Source organism: Melanotaenia boesemani, chromosome 10, assembly GCF_017639745.1.
Source record: "Melanotaenia boesemani isolate fMelBoe1 chromosome 10, fMelBoe1.pri, whole genome shotgun sequence".
Lineage (NCBI taxonomy): Eukaryota > Metazoa > Chordata > Actinopteri > Atheriniformes > Melanotaeniidae > Melanotaenia > Melanotaenia boesemani.
Window position 1 is genome coordinate 26,568,319 of NC_055691.1, and position 23,486 is coordinate 26,591,804.

Genomic DNA, 23,486 nt, shown 5'->3' on the forward strand with positions numbered 1-23,486 from the left:
AAATATCTTCTTCTTTTTGGAGATATTTCATAATTCAAAGTACAAGACAGCTGGTGAAAATCATAAAATCTCTTATTTGGCTCATTTGTAGCTCTTGCTTGAGGCTCACTGTCTATTTATATATACATTTGTATATTTGTGCCACAGTTCATGTAAAAATGTAAAACTTATTTGCATACTGTTGAAAGATGATTGTTTTTCCACTGTATTTTACTGTAAATGAATTTAAATATTAGCTTTTATTTTAAGCTAAGACTCACTCTTCAGAAATATGATGGGGAAATTTCAGATGCTGACATTTTAATTAATGTAAATATTTCAAAATGTCAAAACTGTAGATGTTTTGATTGATATAAAAAAATCCAATTAAAAATATTTGTAATAAAAATTATCTTTGGATTTCATTTTTCATTTTTTAAAAAAACAAAACAACACCCACTGAAATGGTGTAACATACCAAAGAGAGCACACAAAACACAGATTTAGTCACTCATTCGGTCATTCAAACACTCCCCATAAACATCTATTATTTTTCTTCACACAGATATTTACCCTTTGACTTTATGTACACATAAAAACAATTTAACTGTTTCCACAGTTATCACCATATATATTTAAATATTTGAACACAGATCAAAATACTTCTCCCTTAAATGTGTTTTTGTAATTGAAACGGCTACATGCACTATGAGAAATCAATAAACAGCTTAAGTTTACCAGGGGACTACTCATTTGAAGACTCGTTAATCGTTAACCAAGAATCGATGACAGAAATTCCAGAAGATTTTTTGTTGTTTTTGGTTATTTGTAAAAGGGACATGTCCTCAGTTGGAATTTAACCATGTACAAAGACACCAGATAACTAAGCAAATTTCAGTCTTACTCCAACCTCCATGTACACATATAGTATGTCCATGCTGGCCTCATAGCACACATAAAATCTGATTTCTGCTGAACAACTGTAAAAACTATCAAAAATCCTTTTATCTCTCAGCTAAATTTAGTCATTTGTTAAATAGATTAGACTGTAATTTTGTTAAATATCCAACAGCTTGTTTTCTTTGAAGACACTTTGTGAGTATTTGGAAGCAGGAACCCACAATAAATCAAGCTTTTATTGGTAATTTCCTAGTTGCTCATTGCTTTGCCAGCTCTACTCATCAGAATATAACCTGAAACACCATAATCACATGTCTGTGATTAAATATACAGATAACCTCTGTAATAAATAGACACCAACTACTAAAGATCTACAGCAAAAAGTCAAAATGAAAGTGCACACAAACATTTTTAACTGAATTGTGCTGTTATTCCACAGCACTGAGCTCAACTGTACTGTGTAAAGAAATGCAAAGGCATTGACATGCCGAACAAAAAATATTTTCTCTGAAATAAACCATTTTACTCTCCACACATTCTGTACATCACAGATGAACATGCAGTGTTTACTAAAAATCCTTCTTACTAAAAATACATGTCTATATTATGTCACTGTGGTCATGTACATTCTACATGCTTAATTTAAAACATACAAATGCTGACGTCTTCCTTTGATTTATTTGGCAAATATTGATATTGAGGGTTGTTTGTACACTCATGGAGTTGATAAGATTCTTGGGCAAGTTATAGTTTCATGGCGGTTCAAATGAGGCCAAGTGTTATTTGGACTTGGAGGTCTTAGGCAACAGAAAATCACAGTATTTTCAAATGACAAATCATGTCAACAAATGACTGTTCTCATAACTCTTAACGGCCGTGTTGCCTTTAACGTCTGGAAATAACACAGGAATAACTAATCCATCAATGCCAAAATTCAAAGAAACTTTATTTCCTACCTTATCTCAACAACAGAAAGACTTTCTGCAGGGTTGGATTTGTCATCTGACTTACTGTCTTCTGTCTCCTGAACTTTTCTTACCATCTTTGGGCTAGAATTTGCCTTTCTAGACATCTGAGGGCTTTGTCCTTTTCGTTGGAGCTGTGGGCTGTTAGAGCCCAGCTTGCGGTTGAGCAGGGGACTTCTGGAGCCCTTTATCTTGGGCTGCTGCAGACTCTCTGTAGTTTTCAGTGGGCGAAGACCAAGAAGCCCACAGTAGTAGTTGCATTGATGGAGTGTCAGGAACTGATCAAATACTTCAGGAGAGCCACATTCGGTTAGTCCTTGGTATCTGAAACGTGGCAGACAGCTTCTTATTTCATTTATTGTGACAGCATGCAAACACTTGCACTAAAACATAAAGACTCAAAGATACAAACCCTTTTGACTTGGTCACAACTTTAATGTTTGTAATCCTGGTTTCAACACCTAAAGAACACATATATATTAAAATCAAAACTCTAAAGTTTGTATTTTTACTCATAGATAAGGTAAAGATTAGGTTACCACTTTAAAGATAACCTTGCATGTGTGGCTCACCCTCAAGCTGAGTGACCAGTAAATTGCCATGTGTCCACTGATGGATCCAGTGCTGGAAGGTGCAGCATTTCTGCTCCACCTCGGAAACGCTTTGTGTACTCAGCTTGCCTTTGGGATCCATTGTGCAATACTTAACAAAGATGCCAGTAAGATCAGCTTCAACTGTGGCATACGGCACAGATTTTGCCGGCCGATACATCAGATAACGAGGAATCACTCTGTGAGAAGCATGGATTAAAAGTAAGATGATGACAGTATTTTATATGTTCAAAAATGTATAATTACAGAATGACAGAAGGAGTACTTACTCCAATGAAAAGCCAAAATTTTCAATAACTCTTGCTTCGGCCGCAAATATTTTACAGTATTCTCTGATCATATTTTGGACTTTGCATTCCTGCCAAAACAAATGTTTTAGTAAAACAGAAGAGTGTACTATTACTATGACTTGTACTTTAAATTCACACTCACTTGCTTGGTAATATCCAGATTTCTCTCTGCAAGGTTGCTCTCCTGTTTGGTCCCGTAGGCGATGGGGTTTTGAACTTTGATGATACAAGTGCTACCAGACTCAAAGACAGGATCCAGGCCATAGATCACCTTCACCCTGCTGGCTTTGTGAGTGCAGCCATCCCCCATGTGCAGCGTCTCAGTAAAAATGCGGCCAAAGTACTTTTCACCCCAGCTGCCGCAGTCTGCCAGGCCTTTGGCGAACAACAGTGGGGTCATCTCTATCTCCTCTCCAACTGTTTGACCGCAGAAACAGAGTTACTGCAAGCAACACGTTACAGAAATTCTAAAACTAAACAACAAAAACAAACAAAAAGAAACTAAATAAATACCTTCCAAGTCGTCTTTAAGCAAAATTTCAGACAGAACTGGGGAAAAAACACAAATAATTAATGTTTTTTATACAAAATCTAACTTTCTGATGCAATTTTTCTCTGCATGCTTACTGTCTGTGCTGAGCAGGTAGTCAGTCGTGTCAGTCCCATATTCATTATTGATTGTACAGCCATACACACCACAGTCCTGGCTGGATGCAAGAACAATAGCCAGTGCTACTTGGCTTTCATCCCCTCCACTTAAGGATCAAAAAAAGGGAAGAAAACACAATCATCAGGATATTAAGGACAGAGGCTTTTCTGACTTTAAACCAAATTTCACCAACAACCCACAAGATGTCACTGTGAGACAGGTGGTCAGACTGCTGGTGGCAGACTGCTGACGCAGCAACCATTAGCACATATATAGACTTTTAATGCACCCTTGAGATGGGAAAATATTGTGTCAGGTTACAGCTCTGTGTCTAGTCAGAGATTCACCTCTCTGTGTCACAGCTATGGGCTTCACAGTCACATGAGCTGGACATCTCTGGAGTGAAAATAGAGCTTTATGGGATGCACTCTAAAGCCCAAATAAATCTTTGTTGCTAAACTGTTTTAGCTTGGTGACTTCAGATTAATAACAATAGAAAATGTGAAAATTAATGCCTACAACATACTTACAATAGCAATTAAGCAAGTTAATAAAGGGATTTACCTTCTTTTCACCTCTAGTATTTCCTCCTCATCTTTGTACCACTTAATGGTGGAGTCACCGAGAACATTGAAGAACTGGCACCACAGCTTCAGGTGTCCAGAAGCATCTGGGAATGGTTCTCCCCTGATCTTACGGATAACCTGAGGAGCTGGTAGTAAATTGTAGCGAGGGGAGAGAGGTGGGGGGTACCCAAGGTAAATATATACTGTAATAGAGAGTGGAGACCTTCTGAAGTTTCCACTTCCTAAAATGCCTGAATATTGCACAGAACTTTTTGTGCTGCCACATAGTTTGGAAAAAGCTATAAAAAAAGGTTCATATTCAACAAGCAAATTGACTTTCAGCCCTTTCTGGAAAAATGTATCTTGCCCTTATATCTTCAGATAAGATAATAAAATACATAATTGTTGATCTTTTACCTTTAAGAGGATCTGCTTTCTTTTCAGTTGGTTTCTCTTCTTTTTTGGTGCTGGCTGGTTCTCCTGAAGGAGTCTCCTCCATGACCTTTGGCACCTCCAATGTAGCCTTTCTGCGACTCAGCAGTGGCGAGCGCCTCTCCATTGGAGGGGTGTTTTGTCCCGTGGAAGCCTGTAGTAATGCCGCTCTGCGTGCCTGGCTGGGTGACATGTAGGGGGTCTCCTTCTTGGCTTCCAACACACCAACCATTGTTCCCTCTATGTCTTCTTTAGACTTAGGGATGAAAATTTTGCGCCGAGCTCCAGATGCCAACTCCTCAGGCGTGGCAGACCGTATGAGTGTCAAACTGTCTCTGCGCTTCAGCCGGGGACTGCTTTCACAGGAGAGAGAAGATGTTGGTGTTGAGCCACCACTGAGATCTTCTTCTGCTTTGTCACTCTGGCCCATAGAAATTACTGGGGCAGTTGTTACTGTCTCATTGTCCGAATCTGGGGCGGCTTTGGACATAAATTTGCGGAGACTGGCTGGACTCAGTGATGGATATGTTGGAGGTTTGGAGCAGAGTCTCTCAGCAGAAGGTCTACTTTTGAGGAAATCTTCAATAGACATAGAACTCTCAATTTTGGCATCTTTTATGGATTTTGGCTTGGAGGTTTCAGGGATAGTCGAGTCTTCGGTTGATTTACTGAGTGATGGCACACTGTCGTCAACTTTTGGTTTGAGAGCATCATATAGCACAGTTGGGGTGTTTTCTTTTATACTTTTTTCAGACATTTCCTCAAAGTCATCACTTCTTTTAGTAATCTCAGGGTTAGTGGTCATGCTTTTGTCAACACCCTTCTTTGTTCCCCTTTGCGTGCCAGCTGGAGTTTCTGTTTCTGTCCACTCGATGTTAGTAGGCAGTTTAGGTTCAGAATCATTTTTATGACATATGACTGAAATTGGAGGGACCACAAAAATAGGCACCATTGGAGTTTCAGAAGCCTGCTGTGGACATGACACATTGCTGTTCATGAATGCGTTGTCCTCCTTGTCATGAAACATTTCTTCACAAGAAACATTTATAATAGGAATCGATATATTGTCCAACTGAGGAAGCTGTTCACTGCTTTGCAGGTGTGGCGACGGCTGCTCAAGCTTTTCTTGAGCAACTTCCGTTTCTTTCTTTGTAGGTGAAATGTCAACATTATTCAGCATTTCTTTCTGTGTGGGGAACAAGCCTGGAGAATCAGCCATGCTGTCACCGTTGATTCTTATCTTTGACTCATGAGTTACATCATGTTTTTGCAAGGTTTTTGACTCTGGTTTGTTTAGTGCCAAAATAGTTAGTGGCAATGTGCACTCTTTAAGCTCAGGTTCCATTATTTCAACTTTAGGGGTTATAAAAGTTTCATTTGTGTTAAAATCTGGTTTAACATCTGCAATGTCTTCAGTAGTAGATATTTGGATTGAGGGAATATTCTCTAAGGGACAGTTACTGTCTTGATAGGAAACTTTACTGCCTTTTTCCAGAACATTTGCACCACTTCCATTGCTTTCAGATTCTGCGAGTGTCTTTGATTTGTCTAATTCTTCTATATTCCCTGGTGTGTATTGTGAAGCCTCATTTCTCTCACTGCTTTCAACTTCTACTGTTGCTTGCTCTTGTGTCTTTAAAATATTACATAAATTTCTTTCTAAATTTTTCCCTATGGCTGAATTCAGCCCCTCTTTTAACCTGTCCCCTTCACTGTGGCTAAAAGTTACTTTACCACTGTGGGCTTCTGTGATTTCCCCAACTTCAGAAAGACTGCATTTATGCTGCATTTTTAGGTCACTGTTCTCTAACCCTTCTGTGACCAAAGTGGGTGGAAATCCTACATTCATTTTCCGACTCGGTGAGGTACATTTGGTTTCTTCTTTTACATGATCTGTCTGTGTGCTGCATGCAACCACCGCAGAAAAGGGAGAAAACACCTGATCTGGTGTTTTAGATTTATATAGCTCCGTTCTGTCTTCCAATGAAGATGCTGATAATTTGGTAAGCTCAGATCTGTTTATATCTGAGCATGGGTGTTTATGGAATTTCACTTCAGCTTTCTCTTCCTCACATAACTTGTTAGAGAAATGGCCCTTTCCTGTGTCAGGTCCTCCTTCTTTGCTTGCCTTTTCTGCAATTATCTCCTTGCTGAATGTTTCTCCAAGGTTATGGTTATCTGGGGCTGAGATAACACTGTGGGGGGGAGTCAAGCATGCTTCTGACTTATTAAAGGTAGATGTGAAAGGGTATTCTTCATGAGCTGGAGCATGAGCTTGTGGCAAGACACACTCATCTTCCCCTGGTGAAACCCCATCTTTTTCTTTCTGGTTATTAGATTGTTGTAGGGCCACCAGGCAATCTGACTCCTGCTGTTTTGTAGGAACCTCTTGGATGGCAGGAACTACATCAGAGTTTTTCTCTTCAACCTGTTAAAAAGTAAACAAACAAAAAAAAAAGCATTTAATTCCATATTGCATCTGCAGCAGTGGTTGCCTTTCTCAGTTACTTCCAACCTTCTTTTATGTCACTGTTTTTAAAATAATGAAAGGAAATAATCTTATCAGACTCATTTATTAGTAGCAATACACGTAAACCATATAAAAACTATTCAGTGTTATGTTTAGGAGATTCCAGTATTTTAAAGGAGCTTTTAAAAGAGAAGTTTCAGCAGTGACCTTTGATAGCATGACACATTTAGCTTGAGCTGTTTCTGTAAATCAGCAGAAGCACTGACAGGTCTTGGCACACTTCATATTGCAACCTTATTTCCTCCTCAAACAGGATTAGGACTGCAGTCAGTTAATAAAGTTAATCAGTTATTAGATAAACAGCAAATAGTCAAACATTTTTTGGAACGAGTTCAGTAACTCAATATATTCTTCAGCTTTATGATGTGCCAGCTTATTTCTGGAATCTTTTTAACCTCCTGTCACGTGTCACAGAGCTGAAACCGAGTTGTTTACACATTAGCAGAAGTCCAATAAAATGCTTTGAAGTTTGAGACATATTTTCTTTTTCAATGAGTTTTCTGATTTTAGTTTTTACACAGTTTCTCTAGGGTAAAACAAAGAAACAAAAAGAAAAAAAACGAACCAAAATTGTAAATCAAAACACGCTACAGACTTAAAAAGGTTTCGTTTGCTCAGATTAAAAACACAGACGAGGGAATTCCCCACGACTGACAAAGGTCTGTTCACTCTTTGTACTCACTAAGCGCTCAATGAATGAAAGTTTTTCTGTGTGTTGTACACAACATTCTGTTCTGCTCATCTCCTCAATATATTGGGGAGCATAACCTCTAAGAGAATGATTCATGTAACCTAACTTTACCACCCAAAACTGCACAAAAATCTTAATTATAACACTCCTGCAAAAACATTTTATTTTTTTTTTTATAAACGTCTGGTCAAGCTTTGTGCTACATTTAATTTAGTTGTTGTTGTTGCTTTCTTTGCTTTGCTTTTTCACTCTTGAGGCTCCAGTTTCTGTTGTTCATGTCACACAGTTTTATGCTGAGAAGTAATATGGCCTCATGCCGCCTCGTGACGACATGTTTGGTCTACCAATGACTTCTATGAAAACAAGAAGTTGTTGCTTTGGGTGAAAAGAAACTGGTGTCACATTTATTTTAAAAATGAGCTTCTGGCCTCTTCAACACCTTTGTGGGTAAACTGATGTAAAAACCTCATTTGAGGAAACATTGTTCAGATAAATGGTTCAACTTCCTCCAGTTACTCATGTGCTGTAACAAGGTGATTAAATATAGTTACTTTGGTTCCCTTTTCTACATGACATTGTTTGTAGTAAAGACTGACAAACACATGTCTTGAACTAACATGCCTGATGTGCTGATATTTAGTTTAAATCACTCAGCACTTTAACTTTTAAAACAGTGTTGAATTGGTGTATCCTTAGCAGCATTTCTTATTATTCATGTGAATTAAACACAATCATTTATTTAGCTGCTGAACTGCTACAAAAATATATTTAATCAACCACAAAGCTTCATGTAAGATTTAAAAAAATGTTTTCTGTCTGAATTCTTTATGTGCATTTGCCTCAATGTTTAAAGGACATACACAGTTAAGATAACAAACCAGAGTTCCAGACATATCACATAGGAATTATGTCCAAGAGATGAGCTAAATCAGCACTTCTTAAAATACAGCAACGCTCTGACAGACACGACACAATTCTTAAAGGTGGACAGTGAGATGAGAGAAGTACTGCCGTCTACCCCCTTCTGTGGATGAGGAACACGTTTATTTTAAGATATTGGAGAGGGGGTGTAGTGAAGAATCTGCCCACTGTGACAAGGCCCTCCTTTCATGCTGAAACCTGCCCCAGGATTCTCTACAACCGCTTATCCAACTGGCCCAGCCGTCAGTCATGTTTGTAATATGAGAGCCACTTCTGACATTCAGGTTTCATCATGCTCTCTGACGCACTGTTGTTCCACTCATAACAGCCAGGAGATGATATTCAGCATACTATCCTACAATGTGCAGTTTAGATGGGCAATCTCCCCCACCCCCACACACATTCACAGCAGCTTGCCTTCAGCTTCTTTGTTCCTCCCACACAAACTTTCTTGGCTTGTCACTTGCTGCAGGCTGACTCACTTCACTGCTCACAATCACTGATATTACACTGTATGTTTTTAATTAGTTGTGTTGTTTGACTATCTCACACTGTTTTCCACGAATATAACAGCTAACCTTGAGTCATCATGTGCTTCTTTTTCACCAGCAAAAGCTCCAAGATGTAATTGGTGTCATAGCTCAGACACTGGATCTGCAGTAGCTCATTTAGTTGTTGTCACACAAAGGCAGTTGATAAGTACAGTAATTTTAAGTGGCAGCCAGCAGACAGTGATAGACTACCCTACTTACCTCAGTGTGAACTTGAGGCCCAGATAATGACTCGCCTACACCTGCCCTGCTGCTGTCTGGCTCTTTTGTCTCCATGGCCTCTGCAGCATCATCAGTTTCCACCACATTCCGCCTTGTGGATTCCTCTGCATTCTTAGGTGGAAATTTATAATCTGTTGCATGTAGAACAGTGTCTTTAAGTGGCTCCAGAGACATTGACAGCTGCTCTTTATTAACAGTTTCTGTGGGCTCCTCGGTTTTATCTGTTTCCATGGGCACAACTTCCTCTGTGAGCTGCTCACATATCTCTGGATTATGTTCTGTGTATAATGGCTGAAATGATGGTGGCATGTCCATTTGAGGGGATTGTGTTTTAGTATATAATGGGTCAAAATCTTTGTCTTCATTTTCAGAGTGATCATGACAGTCCTTCTTATTTTTACCAAACAAGAAGTCTTTAACGGTGTGGAGCATAGAGGAGATGGAGGCCTGGATGTTGAGGTGGTCATGATCCTTATGACCCTTGCTGTGATGTTTGACTTCTGAGCTCTGTTTGCCGTGAGTGTTTGTTGTATGCACTAATTCCAGTTGCTTTTCCCTTTCTTTCTCTCTTTCTGTGGCCACTTCCACTTCTTTTCTTTGCTCTTTCTCACATGTTTCATGTAATGCTTTTTCCTGTTCTTCTAACTTTTTATGTACATCCTCTTGATCTTTTAGTTTACTATCTCCTAAAACAGCTGCATCCATCTCTTTAGGGTGCTCTTCTCGAGGAGAGCCCTGTTTTTCCTCAGCAGCTTGAGACTGGAGAGTTTCTGCCAAAAACTGCGCTAAACTGATTCCTCCGTCGTAACAGTTTTCCCCTCCATTCCCCATGACGTGACTTTTGCTGCTACTGTTGCTGTTACTGCTGCTAGCAACCCCTGTACCTACACCATTTGACATTTTAATTCTCTTTTTTGCCAGAGTGTCCTGCGATGAAGAAATCTCATTCTCTGACAAGCCCCTCGTAGATGTCAAAGGATCTGCCTCCTTGACTGCTGAGCTAATTCCATTGGATTCCGCAGCTTCTCCCGGCTGTTCCACAATCATGGGCTTTTTGACCACTTGCCTCTCCCCGGGTGGTGCGACAGAGCGTTTCCTCTGAGGATGTTCTAGGCCACTCCGCAGTTCTTCTTTCTGAATATTTTCTTTACCCTCCTTCTTGGAGTGTTCCTCCATGTCTTTCTTCTTCTTCTCTGCCTTCTGCTTGAGTTTAGCAAAGAACCGCTGGTGGATCTGGTACTCACTCATGGTACCAACTTCCAGAACACCAGAGCAGGAGACAATGCCTTTGCTATTGCTGGCAGAAACTTGATAGATGGCTGCATCATCCAATGTGCAACTGTAATTAGATAAAAAAAAAAAAGCTTCCTTTCTATTACTCTTAATGGATGCGATAGATGATTATAGCAAAGCTTTCTTACATACTTGTAAATATGAAGAGTATGGGTTTTTCCATTGCGACGAATTTCATATTTTGGGAGTCCACAGTAGCGGTCCATTTCCATATCATCTTTATACCATTTCAGTTCTGGCGCTGGGTAACCTATAGACATAAATATGCTACAGTCACCTCATTTCCTCTGAGCAGTAAATATTACACTTCCTGTACCTGAATGTGCTATCTATGTAAATTTATAACACGTAAAACAGCATATTAGATTATTAAACATGAAACACAATACATTGTAAGGAGGCTTTGCTGTTATGGTTTTTGTGGCTGTTGTGTCATGCAGAATGTCTGCTGCTGCTGGATGATTCTATCTGTCCCATTGACTGCAGTTAAAAACATTTTTAACAACAACTTGAACATTATCTCCTCGACCTCCTCATTGAGGAGATAATGATGTTGGTGTTTTAAGAAACATTTTAGGGATATTGAACCGGTTGTATTGGTGTCAACAAAGTTAAATCTTTTGTTTCCTTTCTAGTCACATCCTGTGGTTTTACATCAGTGCTTATTCAATCTGAAAGGTTACAGTTTCTCCAACAAACAAACTGTGCCTACCTGATACAACACAGGTGAATTTCACATTACAGTTTTCTGACACTGCCTTTGATTTCAGAGTGGTCTCAAAAGATGGCTGGATGTCCTCAGTCAGCTGAGCCATGACGCTGCACAATGTGCTCCTGGAAAGAAAAAAATGATGCCTCAGATTAGAGAGTCAGTCGCATGCTGCAAACAGTTAACAGTCTTACACATAATTTCATTAATTTCAGTTACCTTTACACCTCTGTGCAGGACATTCAAATTACATTTTTAAACAAGATGTTAATGAAACGTCTGGTAGTGACGACATTGTGGAAAAGTGACACAGAAAATTGTGAGACATCAAGCAAAACAAATCTGATAATCAAGTACTGAAACAGATTTAGATCACTAAAAACCACTTGACTAGACACTGACATTACAGTTAAAGCTTGTGTTTGTTTCATTCGTGGGATAAACCAGTTTAAATGGTTAAGATGTTAGTTGGGAATAGGGTTTTAAAATTGGGATTACCTCGTTGGTCTGTAGTGTGAATACCTTGAATAGCTATTTGGAGAGGAGGCAAATGAAGGAACGTCAGCCATTATTTAAGATCTGCATCAACTGATCCCATTTGATTAAAACTGTGTTATAATTTCCCTCCTCTTAGTCACGCTTATTGTCTGAAGATAATAACACACTCTGGACAGAGGAAGTGGCAAAATGTGGCAAAAACCTATGTTTAGCCTATGTTCTTTATGTACTTTTCCAGCTATATGTATCATGTTTAACAGTTGTTTTAACTTGACCTGCCGGACACAGGTGGGTTTTCTTAAGATTTCTACTGTTTGTTTCAGAATAAATAAATATTTACACGCTACATATAAAGGAATCATAAGTGGAGTTATTTACCTGTTTTCAGGCCTAACATTTGAGAGGTAAGTGTTGCGGCTCTCAGAACGGCCATTGGAAGAGCTGCTCTCCTCCTCACTGAAGCTGCTTGTCCTCCCATTGCCAGAATAAGATCGAGTCATTGGCCTCCTGGAAGTCATTGTCCACTAAGGCAGTTTACTTAAAATATATTAAATCCAAGATAACCTTTTCACCCACAGCCCAAAACCACAAAAAAAAAAAAAAAAAAAAAAAAAAGAAAAGAAAAAAAAGGTTCCCAGTTCACATCCAAGGCTCAAACTTAATGGATCCGTCCATGTAAAAGCTCCTGTGGAATAAAAAAGAACTACTTCAGAATAATGACAAGACCTGCAGGAACTCATGAAAATACTCTCTGGGTAATTTTGTTCGTATAAAACTCAGACATAGACTTCAGGGTAAATGGCTGTCCTTTCTGACCAAGCAAAGCTCTTGCACTGAAGCAAGTTATAAATAGTGTCTGCTATCTGCTATTGGTTTGTGGAAGAGCTGTTAGTTGTTAGACATAAGCATAAGATCTATTGTTTTATTTGTATGTAATAAGATCATAGTTAAAGTGTTTCTTAGTCAGCATTAATCTTGTTAAATTGTTCAACTTACCATTAAGATGTTGTCAGTGTTGCTTTGGAGCCAGAATCTGTGAGGAAAATCTGTAACCGCCTATCATAGACATGCATGTGTTGCCAGAAGTGCCCTATTTATAGCAGGCCCACAAATAGGCGCAAGACCACATCAGATTTTCCGAAACTACACTTTAGACTTTACAAAGAAGTTAAGTTAGAAAATTAAAAATCTATACCAAGTCACATTTCTTATAATGTATTCAATGTGTTCATTAATGGATGAAATGTAAAAATCTCATTGTTTTGTTTTTAACCATGTCTGCTTGTTGGGGAAACACTTTCTCTTCTGAAGAAGATGACATGTGGACTTACAAAACATGTCTGTGGAATATAATATAGCTGATGACCACTAATAATCTAAGTACAGAGATTTGCAGCAGAGCTATTGAAGGACAGCCCTTCGCACGTTGTATTTCAACACATGGTCACATCACAGTGACCCTCTTGTTGGTGACATTTCTACTGATTACACAAAAAGTCTTAGAAATAAATGCACTCTTCTGAGTTTCTTACATTTGAAATTGATATGTTAACTACTGAATGTCATCAATTTTGATTTCAACAAAATTTCATCACTTTTTTAAGTTTACTGTAGTTGAGTGGTCTTTATTGGACAAGAAGCTTTAAAATGGCTTTAATATGTCCAGCTATAACATAATAAAACATAACCACACAACCAAAGAAAAAAAGTCGTTTTTCTTTCTTTTTTTTAATGGTCGAATGTAGGGAGGAAGTTTTCTAATCAGTTTGTTTTAACTAGGCTGTATGATTTTATTTATTCATTTATTCAAATAGATTTCGCATTTAACTTCTCTTTATTAGTTCAATTTTAGTGAGTCTTCTTCGTTCTGAAGGCACGTCTTTATCTCTCTTTTCGACTCCATGACTGTACAACACTGGGAAAGGGTGGAGAGGTGGGGGGAAATTGTTCAATACCGTAATGTTACGTACAGCGGCTCCATTTACATTTCGCCAGTATTTTTTTTAAATGCAACGACCACGGAATTGATCTCTTCCTGTATTTTAGAATTCAAAACATAATCTCATTAAATTACTACAAACTACGTACAAACGTAAGTAATAACTACATACTACGTATTTTCCGCGTGCTCACATATTTTGAGCTTTACGGTAATTTGTATGCGTGCACGTTCTCGTTCCGGGAAAGGGAAGCGCTTTGGTTTGTACTAAATAAATTAAGTTAAAAAGACAGAGAACAGGAAAACACATTCTGACCGAGGTGTGACAGCTACTCAACTGGTGCGAGGCTGACGGCAGGTATGGACTGAGATATGTTTTAATATATTACCAGTAATTAAAAAAGTAATATATTTGTATGTATGACTTTTTAAAATGAAGTTTGAACAGAGCCAACAGAATTGTAACCACACCACGCTGAACAGTAATTTTTTAGTGGAAATGCTTCACTGCAACCGTTTTGGTTTACGACTACACTGTGATTTATTACTTTTTAAAGGTTTTCGTTATGTGTTTTTTTTTGTTTGTTTGTTTGTTTCGCACCCATTTTGAAGCCCTGTTAACATGTTGTCATGAAACATTGTTATTCTTTCAGCCTTTAAAAAATGAACAAATGACTGGATCCCGTCCCATGCCCAGCCAAATGATGATAAGAGGTAAGCTCTCTACAGATGTGCGTATTTTCCAAAATGAACAGTGTGGTTTCAAACAGCTGAGATTCTCACGTTTGTTTCAGAAATTGTCATTGTGCGCCATCCTGTCTCCGTATGTGTACCTGTGAACCATAAGGTGACTCTGCGTGTCCGTGCTGAGGGCACGGGCATCCTCAGCTACCAGTGGTTCACTGAAGATGAAAGAGAAGTATGTGGAATAACTCATTCATTGATCAAATTTTCTAATATTACACCTTTTCAATCGAGAATCAATCTACATGATAAAGATTATTTTGAAAATGAGTTATCAGTCTCAATAACCAATACAGAAATAAACTCTGTTTTCTTTCCCTTAAAGGTGCCGGGTGGTACTCAAGCAGACCTGACCATCAGAGCACAAAAAACTCAGCGCTTTGTTTGCAGAGTGAATGACCACTTGCTTAACTTTGTGTTCAGTGACTGGGTCAAGGTGAAGGTACTGGACATTGATAAATCAGGTAATGCATTGTTTCATCCTTTTGCTGATTTTATTATAGTGTTCCTAAGCTGTTGTGGGCGCTGCAGCAGACATGAACCAGTTTTATTTAGATATCTTGAGTTCATTGGTGTGGGTTTTAATCTCTTGTCTCTCTTTTTTTTCAGGTTTGCCCATAGATTGGCAGGGTGAGCCACATATTGCTATCAACCCTAAATCACAGAAAGTTAAACATGGTGCAAAACTCACTCTCCGCTGTGCTGCCTTTGGCATCCCTGCTCCACACTACCAGTGGCACAGAAATGGACAGCCACTGCTGGACAAGACTAGTGACACCCTGCAGGTACGAAGGGATGGCAAGCTGCTGTTGCTGATACTGATTCTTTACACTCTGTCATCATTTACTTTGCCATTCACTGACTGAATCAGACACTATTTCCTGACCATGTAATCTAGTTAGGAACGTTGGTTAGTATTTAACCAAGACTATGATTTATGGAAGATAAAGGAATATAATCTTTTATGCTTGCAGATTGACTGCGTGAAAGCTGAGCATGCAGGCTGGTACCTGTGCTCAGTATCTAATGTGCTGGAGGAAAGATGGACAGAACCGGTACAAGTTGAAATTGGTAAGTCCTAAGAAGAAGTACTTTTATCTGTTAAAATGTGTCTTTTTCCAGTTGCCGCACTGTGTTTTCCTCCCACTTTGCTTCCTCTGTTTCTAAGGAAATGGCTGTAAGGAAAATCTGATTTTCTTCGCACTCCTTTCATTCCTCTGTTTTAGCACAGAGCCTTTTTTGTGTTTCCATTGTGCTTGAGGTACTTTCCCATTTCTACTGGCTAAGAAGGAAGTTGTTAGACTCCAAATAACACTTGGTCTGCGCCTTAGACACAGAACAGGAAAGTGATGTAAAGTGAAACTACTTCTTCCAGTGTTTCTCTTGAATAAAACTTAAGTTGTAATGAATGCTCTGGCTGTCAGAAAACCAGTGGCAGAGTTCCATTTATTCGTTATTGTTTTCTATTTTACTTGTTCGTTTCAATCAAACAGAGTAAGTTCTTCTACTTTAGTTAAGAGATGTTGTTAACAAGTATTAATTTTGTGCTCTTTTTGTATGTTTTAGTGGAACCTGTTCTGGCTCCTCCTGCACATCTCACAGGTAAAGTTTTGTGGAAAAAAATGTTATTGCCAGTGTGCAGGAGAGGGACACTAATAAAGTGTGCATTACAAATTTCAAGGTTTCTGTGATGACAATGTTACTTTCTTTATTTTAGCCACTGATAAAGTTGCCCTTCTTATTGGCAACCTGAATTACACCAGCCACCCAGGCTTGATGGCACCCATCATGGATGTCCATGAGCTGGCCAACCTGCTGCAGCAGCTTGGTTTTAGAGTTGTATCTTTACTGGATCTCACCAGAGAGGAGATGCTAGCTGCTACTGACAAGTTCATTCAGCTCCTTGACAAAGGAGTTTATGGTAAGCCGTTTCTTTCTTTTTTTTCTTCTTGAAATGAACACTTAGTGTAGGTGTGAATTCAGTATCTCTTTCTAAAGAAATGCTGGTAGAGGGTAAAAACTTTTGTGGCATCTGAAAAGTTGTCACTTCCTTTTTCATGTTCGGGTTTCTGCACCTTTCTTTGCCCACGTCTTGAACTCATGTATTGTTTATATTTATGCATGTGTGGCTGAGTGGGCAGATAAAAGGTAAAAAGGACTATTTATGGCTCTTACTAAACACGGTCATACTTTAAATAGTAGGTTCATATTGAGGTTGTGCAAGAGTCAAGCAAAAAGTCAAAACTATTTTTTCTTTTACACTAACTTTTATACACCACTAGCTTTGTGGCATGTGAATTAATATGTACTGAATTTAGCTACAACCACAAATTCTATTGTTCAGAGATTTCAGGTGCACACTACAATTATAGTGCTGCTATATGAAGCTGTAGTGATGGCCAAATTAAAAATGTGAGAAATTAACAGTCGTGCTGCATCGGAATGATACTATTTACTATTCACTCTTTGTCTTGTTGTTACTAAATCAAAAACAGAAAGCTATTGCAGGTGTCCTGAACCATATTGTTCTTTAAATAAACTGGGTATTTTTTTCTCTTCTATGTGTAAGCATTACATATCTTTTATCTAACTATTGTAGAACCATTGCAGAGCAAAATTAGCTGATTTTAAACTTTACTAAATGTGTTATTTTCTAACGTTTTACAGGCCTTTTCTACTATGCGGGTCATGGTTATGAGCACGCTGGGAGGAATTACCTGGTAGCTGTTGATGCTCCACAACCGTACCAGACTGAAAACTGCGTCTGCGTGCAGAGGGTCATGCACCGAATGCAGGAAAGACAGACTGCACTGAGTGTAATCCTGCTGGATACCTGTAGAAAATGGTAAGTCCAGCGATCTGTTTATGTTTTCACAACATGATGCATGGTTCTTTTATTATTAAAATGTCATCTTCATAATGCAGATTAGGATAATTTCTTATCAGAATTATTTCTGAAAACATTCAATAGGTACAACCAGGATTGTGTGCCATCAGCTATCACGCCACTGGCACCGAGTGGAAACACAGTGTATGGTTATGGCACGTACGTATTTTTTATTAAATATTTTAGTAAAATTGTGATGGTTAAAATGAGAATATTTGTCCCATAGAAGTCAACATGTTGTAAAATGAAAAGTAAATGTTACATTTTGTCATCTGCATTTGTTAGACTTTCCTTCCATTAACTCTTGCAGATGTGAGGATGCTGAGGCGTTTGAGGTTCAGGATGGGGGGAAAAGTACTGGAATCTTCACAAAGTACTTGAACAGGCACATCTTGCAGTCTGAGAAAGTCACTCATGTCCTGGAGAAAGTGTCGGAGGGTGAGTATTTCAAAGGACTTGTTAAAAGATGACAAATTAATCAGCCTAGAAGTGATGTAAATTACAGTAGTAAAAAAGGTGTTTTTTTTTTTGCAATGGGGAGAGCAGGCTTGTGCACTAAAGGGGAACAAGGCTGTTGGAGATTTATTTCAGAGTAAAATCATGTAAAAATCATTGTCTGCTTTTGATCATTGCCTCTGGCCCAGCTTATAAACTAGAACTGGTTCTTAGTTGACTTACCTGATTAAATAAAGGTTGCATAAAAAAAACAACAAACAAAAAAAACCTCCCTTTCAGTTAAAATAAATGTTGCTTTATGGTGACAGTTGCAGATCTAGGGTAAACAGCACTGAAAAGAACAGGTTGTTCTTTGGTGTGCTGGATGGAGCTGACACTAGTTTTGCTGGCATCTCATTTTATTGTTGTTTACATGTAAGCATAGCAGTGACTGATCACGGATGTGGCGATATCAAGCCGTCTCTCTTGAAAGCTTGTTTGTCTTTTTGGTGGGCTCTGATGGAATCATTTTTTTTAAGGCAACGTTAGCATGTGACCTCATTCTTTGGAAATTTACACTGCTGGCTAGAGAACAGCAAGAAACCCGAGAGCTGCAGAGAGCAAGACAGCTGCTCTGCCGTTTGGACACCCCCTGCCTCGGCTCTCATGGGGTCACTCACAAATCAGCGCCAGCAGTACAACACACCCTGCTGAGAGCACTCAGTGTGTGTCTAATTGTATGAAGGCTAATTTAGATATATTCACACTTTTTTTATTCTAAAAGCTACAATATGGATAGTAAGTGGTTAATCATCCACTTAAGTAAAACATTTCTTATCTTAGATCTCCTCAATAGCCAAAAAAAATCACATTTTTGTCACTGATATTTAGACTAACTCACAGTCTTATGAATAAGCTCCATGTTTTCATGTTGTAAATTTGAAGGATTTTCCAGATCTAATTTAACTAATTGTCAATTACTCTGAATATTCAGACAGTTCTGAAATTTTCCAAACTTCCTCAAATTCAGCCATTTCAGTGTGATTAATCCTTAAAACTACTTACTCATTCTTCATTTTCTGCCTTTACAAAACTCAGGCAGTCCCACAATAAAAATAGTAAGAGATCAAATCAAAACAGAAGATTTGGCAAATATTCTAGCACTTATTGAGGTGTAGATTCTTGCAGAACTATTTAATTAAAACCTGGAGATTGGTATGAGGAGTCATTATTAGTTTTGCCGTAATATTGAACTGCACTATCTTTCTTTCTCTAAACCAGACCTGGGTAGGGATCCTCTAATCACAGGCAAGCAGGCTGTGGAGATCAAACACACAGTGAAGGAACCTCGATCCCTCGCAGATAAAGTTCGAACCACTGGTCACACAAGGGAACTACAGCTACGAGATGTCTACTGGAAACAAGCAAATGGTGAGAAGATTGGAATTCCCTCATGTTCACTTGCTTTTTTTTAGTTAAATTACAACCACAGGATATCTAAATGTGTGATAGGATGACAACAGGATATACACTGTAAATGCGCCCCCGTTCAAGTTAATTTTCCATTGAGTAAACCACAATTCAATAACTTCCTATAATTTTCTTTAGTCTAAAATCTTTTCAGTAATCTTTGCACCTCCTACAATAAAACCTGTGACAAACCATCTGTTTAAACATTGTGGTTGAACTTGATACGTTCACTTTCATCCAGAAAAGTTTGCTCTTGTTATAAACTAGCTCAAAATAAGGAAGTAGTATGCTAGTATTTTCCTTTTAGACTAGTGGAAGTAATTTATGACACATTAAACTTCCTCATATTGAATTCAGACCACCCATTTTAAAATATAATCTTGATATTGTTAGCTACGCAGATGTCTTTGGCTCCATCAGACTAGACAAAAGATAAAGTCTGATAGTGGTAAATGTGTGACAGAAAACCTCTAATGCGATTTATCAGCAGGTCTGCAAAGCTAACTACTCTCTCTTTAATTTTATACAATAATAAATTTAATAACAAACTGAGACTTTTTATCTTTCATTAAATTTTTTTCTCTCTCTCTCATGTTGACTTTTAGAGCTACCTCGAAAGAAGCATCTGGTGTTTCATTGTGGGGTAGAAGTGGAAGTTAGTTTCTCAGCTTTGTTCTCTAATGTCTTGGTAGCTTTTGCTACTGTCAAGCCTAAAGGCAACCACACCCTGGACTGCACTGTCACACTGAGCAGCATACCTGTAAGTATTAATTAATTCTGTCAAACTTCAGTTATTCCAATATACACAGATCTAAACTGTGACACAAAGGACACAAAATGTAATAAAAAAAAGTGTACAATGTGCTAAAAACCTTTTTAACTTGAACAAAAGACCAAACTAAAATCTGACTTACTAGTCAAGACTTCTCAGAATCAACATTTGGGTTTTAATATCTGGAACGTGTATCTACAAAATAAGTTAAGTGTTGCTCATAATGGAATACAGTTTCCATTAGCCAGCAGAAATGTCTCAATAATGACCACTCACACCCACACCTCACATGTCTGAGGAAGTTCTGTCCATATATGGCTTCAAGCATGCTGCAACCGTTGACAAAACAGGAAATAAAAGTGGGGAGTTGCACTTCTCTTGTGCAACCCATCCGTTTGACAGCATGTTGGACCATAGTGACATCTAGTGGCTGATTTATTAAACATTTTATAGGTTTCTGTTATTGATTCAGCCCTATTATTGACAGTACAAGAGCATTTTATTCATTTTACTGTATTTTGCTTATGTGCAAATGATACTTAAAAAATGTTTGTTTTATTCCTCAGTCAATGGAAGACATATTTTCCCAGCCTGGCAGGTCAGTGGAGATGGACTCACTACTATTTAATAAATCTCATAGCCCAGACTGTACTCTCAGACTCTGCTCTCTTCAGAAGTTGAAGGTATGCAGTCTAAATGTGTCTCAAGTCTATCACTATGATTTCTTTAATTTGTTATAGTAAATGTATTCCTTTTGTTGTTTGCCTTCGTTAGGAGTCGATAATCATCAAGGTAGATTTACACTATACTCACATGGACACCAAGCTGCGCCACACAGAAAGCCAGCAGATTGACATCGGAAAGCCTCTGGTGGCATCCTGTCAGCTGTACAGGAGGAAACATGCAGCAAATGACAGGAGACAAGAAAGTGCTTCAGCTCAAAGTATGGGCAACATGTCAAACCACAAATCACAACAGCATCAGACTCTGGCTGGCCCGCATCGCCCCTACACTAGAAAAGCAGTGTGTACTGCTAAAACTGGGATTACACGAAGCAATGAACCTGAAGAGAATGATGAGAACGAGCTGTAAGATTTCTCCCTTTCACTTGAGATCTTTCTTGTCCAATTTTTGTCAATACTAGCTGAAGAATCTGGCGTTTTACAGTTGTTGATCATGCATCTTATTTGACTGTGAGTAATGATGAATGAGTGTGTCAGTGAGAGAGGTTTCTTTTTGTTACACATTAAGTTTTTAATTCTTATCTAAGTACTGATAAAACATGTAAACTGTAAATATATCTTAAAATTGTCATTCTTATAAGACGTGCCTTGTGTATGACACTTTTTCTAGTGGCAAGCTGGCTAGCCTAATTTATCAAATGAGTAAATAGCTCAGTAATTTATCCAATACAACTTACAACTTACTTTATCATAGTGTATTATTTTTAAAATGTCAATATTTTGTTTTGCTTGGTTTCAAATCAGTGCTCTAATATGTCTTCATGAGGAACTGCAAGTTTATTATTTCACTGATTGTTAGTTGACAGTGGTGCTGTAAAAGATTAGTTTGAATCACAAATTAAGCATAAATAAATAAAAGCCATGGTAATGCATGAAAGCAGCTTTTGATACATTTTGATTCATCACCCTTTTTCATGTCAAGATCTCTCATTTCTTTGTGTAGTCTATTTATGACAGAAAACATTTTTAATTAAGCTTTGGTTGTGGGATGGTTTTTGATACCTCGAACATTGTTGTTCAGTAAATGGTACCTAACAAGATATTTCAATAACAATAAAAGTTTAAGTCTTTTAATGAAATCAAATTTTTGTGTCCTGGAACCTTTTTTTTTTTTATCTTATTATTGTTATTTTTTTTTATTTGATGGCCTTAAAACAAACATACAAAAAAATAACTTTAATTTCTCTCAGTCTGCCTAAGTGCAGCTGTGGCTACACAACTTATTACCAGTATGAGAATAAACAATGGATTCAACATAAAGCACCATGAGTTTGTCTATATATATATATATATATATATGTGTATATATATATATATATATATATATATGAGAAGCTGAGAAGCTCGGTCATTTTATACTTGAAACCTAATCGCCTGAATCTCATGTGAAACTAGCACGAAAAGAATCATCTAACACATTCAAGAATTTAGGTCACTCTCAACTACCATAAGGCAAGTGTTTGTTTACAGAATTTGGAGCGATGTCATGGATTTGTGCGTATAGGTAAGTTAATTTGGAACCACTTCGCATGAACTTTCCTAATGGTAGCAAAGCTTTAAAGGCAAATTTTATGTTTACATGCTGTCCTGCCTTTATGCAAAAGGTTTTAGGACAATCCGCATCTTACCAGGCACACACGTTACAAAATAAAATAAAATAAATTGCACCTATGTAAAACCATGTATTTCGTGACTTAAGAGGTTATTGGCTATATGTGTTTAGGTTTTGACTTACCACTGGTTACTAATTGGTGAGATGCGAGTATCTTGTTTTGGACTTGGAAAACCGTTAGCTTGAAGTTGACAACGCTGCCATTCTGCGAAAGTGAAAACTACAACTACAACTACTACATCATTGTCGGCAGCAAGGGTTTTATTAAATTTGCGAAACAGCTATCACATTACACGTCGTCCTTCTGGCAAAATGTATGTATTAATATCCACGCAATTTCAGCAGCAAACATTGCTGGTAGCTAGAAAAAACTAAGCTAACATGATATGTGTAGCCATAATTTGACATAATGTGTTCTTGTATCGCAAAAGAGCCAACATTGAAACAGTATATATCGAAAAGTCATCCATACACTCAAAAATCATCGTCCCTGGGTTTCAATCTACATATATTGGTTTCAGGTGACGACACGTGTCTTCCCTAGCTCGCCGTGATCGTATAGTGGTTAGTACTCTGCGTTGTGGCCGCAGCAACCCCGGTTCGAATCCGGGTCACGGCAGAAATAGAAGATGTTTCTTTTGTACTTTCATTTAGAGAATTAGAGGGTATTTCTTTTGTATTCCATTTGTCCGCAATGAATTTTCTGAATATTACTGAGCACTTTTATGCTACGTTTATATTGCTTTTTACAATAAACGACCGTTGATCCGCAAACCGTTTGGTTTGCAGTCATTAATCGCATAAACTGTGACCTTATGCATTTAATTTTTTTTCTTCACAGCATGCCATATTTTACAATGATAAAAAGTCCATCAAATAAAAACGCTAATATAAAAAAACATGCTAAAACAGGCTCAAACAAGAAAAAAATAAATAAGATAAAATGAATAAAACATACAAACGAAAAACAAAACAAACAATAAAACCCGTAAGTAATCAGTTTGGGAGGTTTCAAGATTGCTATTTAAAGTAAAACATTTAGCTACCGTTTGCTACCGTTATCTCCACATTGTTGAA

General features: G+C 37.9%; 2 protein-coding genes and 1 non-coding gene across 3 annotated transcripts; 2 read left to right on the forward strand and 1 right to left on the reverse strand.

Annotated features, from left to right (window-relative positions):
- Positions 1-800: 800 nt before the first annotated feature.
- On the reverse strand, positions 801-14,104 carry alpk3a (alpha-kinase 3a). The gene is made up of 14 exons (XM_041997316.1): positions 12,186-14,104; positions 11,808-11,831; positions 11,313-11,434; positions 10,733-10,850; positions 9,287-10,646; positions 4,378-6,820; positions 3,959-4,106; positions 3,373-3,500; positions 3,259-3,294; positions 2,888-3,162; positions 2,725-2,813; positions 2,417-2,634; positions 2,257-2,305; positions 801-2,168 (listed from the first exon to the last, which is right to left on the reverse strand). Exons 1-14 carry the CDS (start codon positions 12,323-12,325, stop codon positions 1,832-1,834), a joined length of 5,487 nt encoding a protein of 1,828 aa, XP_041853250.1. The 5' UTR covers positions 12,326-14,104; the 3' UTR covers positions 801-1,831.
- A 10-nt stretch (positions 14,105-14,114) lies between these two features.
- Positions 14,115-21,867, forward strand: malt3 (MALT paracaspase 3). Its single transcript, XM_041997320.1, has 14 exons — positions 14,115-14,460; positions 14,541-14,665; positions 14,816-14,954; positions 15,100-15,275; positions 15,465-15,561; positions 16,057-16,092; positions 16,208-16,411; positions 17,158-17,335; positions 17,462-17,536; positions 17,688-17,815; positions 19,094-19,243; positions 19,888-20,042; positions 20,621-20,737; positions 20,829-21,867. Exons 1-14 carry the CDS (start codon positions 14,313-14,315, stop codon positions 21,144-21,146), a joined length of 2,046 nt encoding a protein of 681 aa, XP_041853254.1. The 5' UTR covers positions 14,115-14,312; the 3' UTR covers positions 21,147-21,867.
- A 1,089-nt stretch (positions 21,868-22,956) lies between these two features.
- trnah-gug lies at positions 22,957-23,028 on the forward strand. The gene has a single exon. It is a non-coding gene; the product is annotated as a tRNA-His (tRNA).
- The last annotated feature ends 458 nt before the right edge of the window (positions 23,029-23,486 follow it).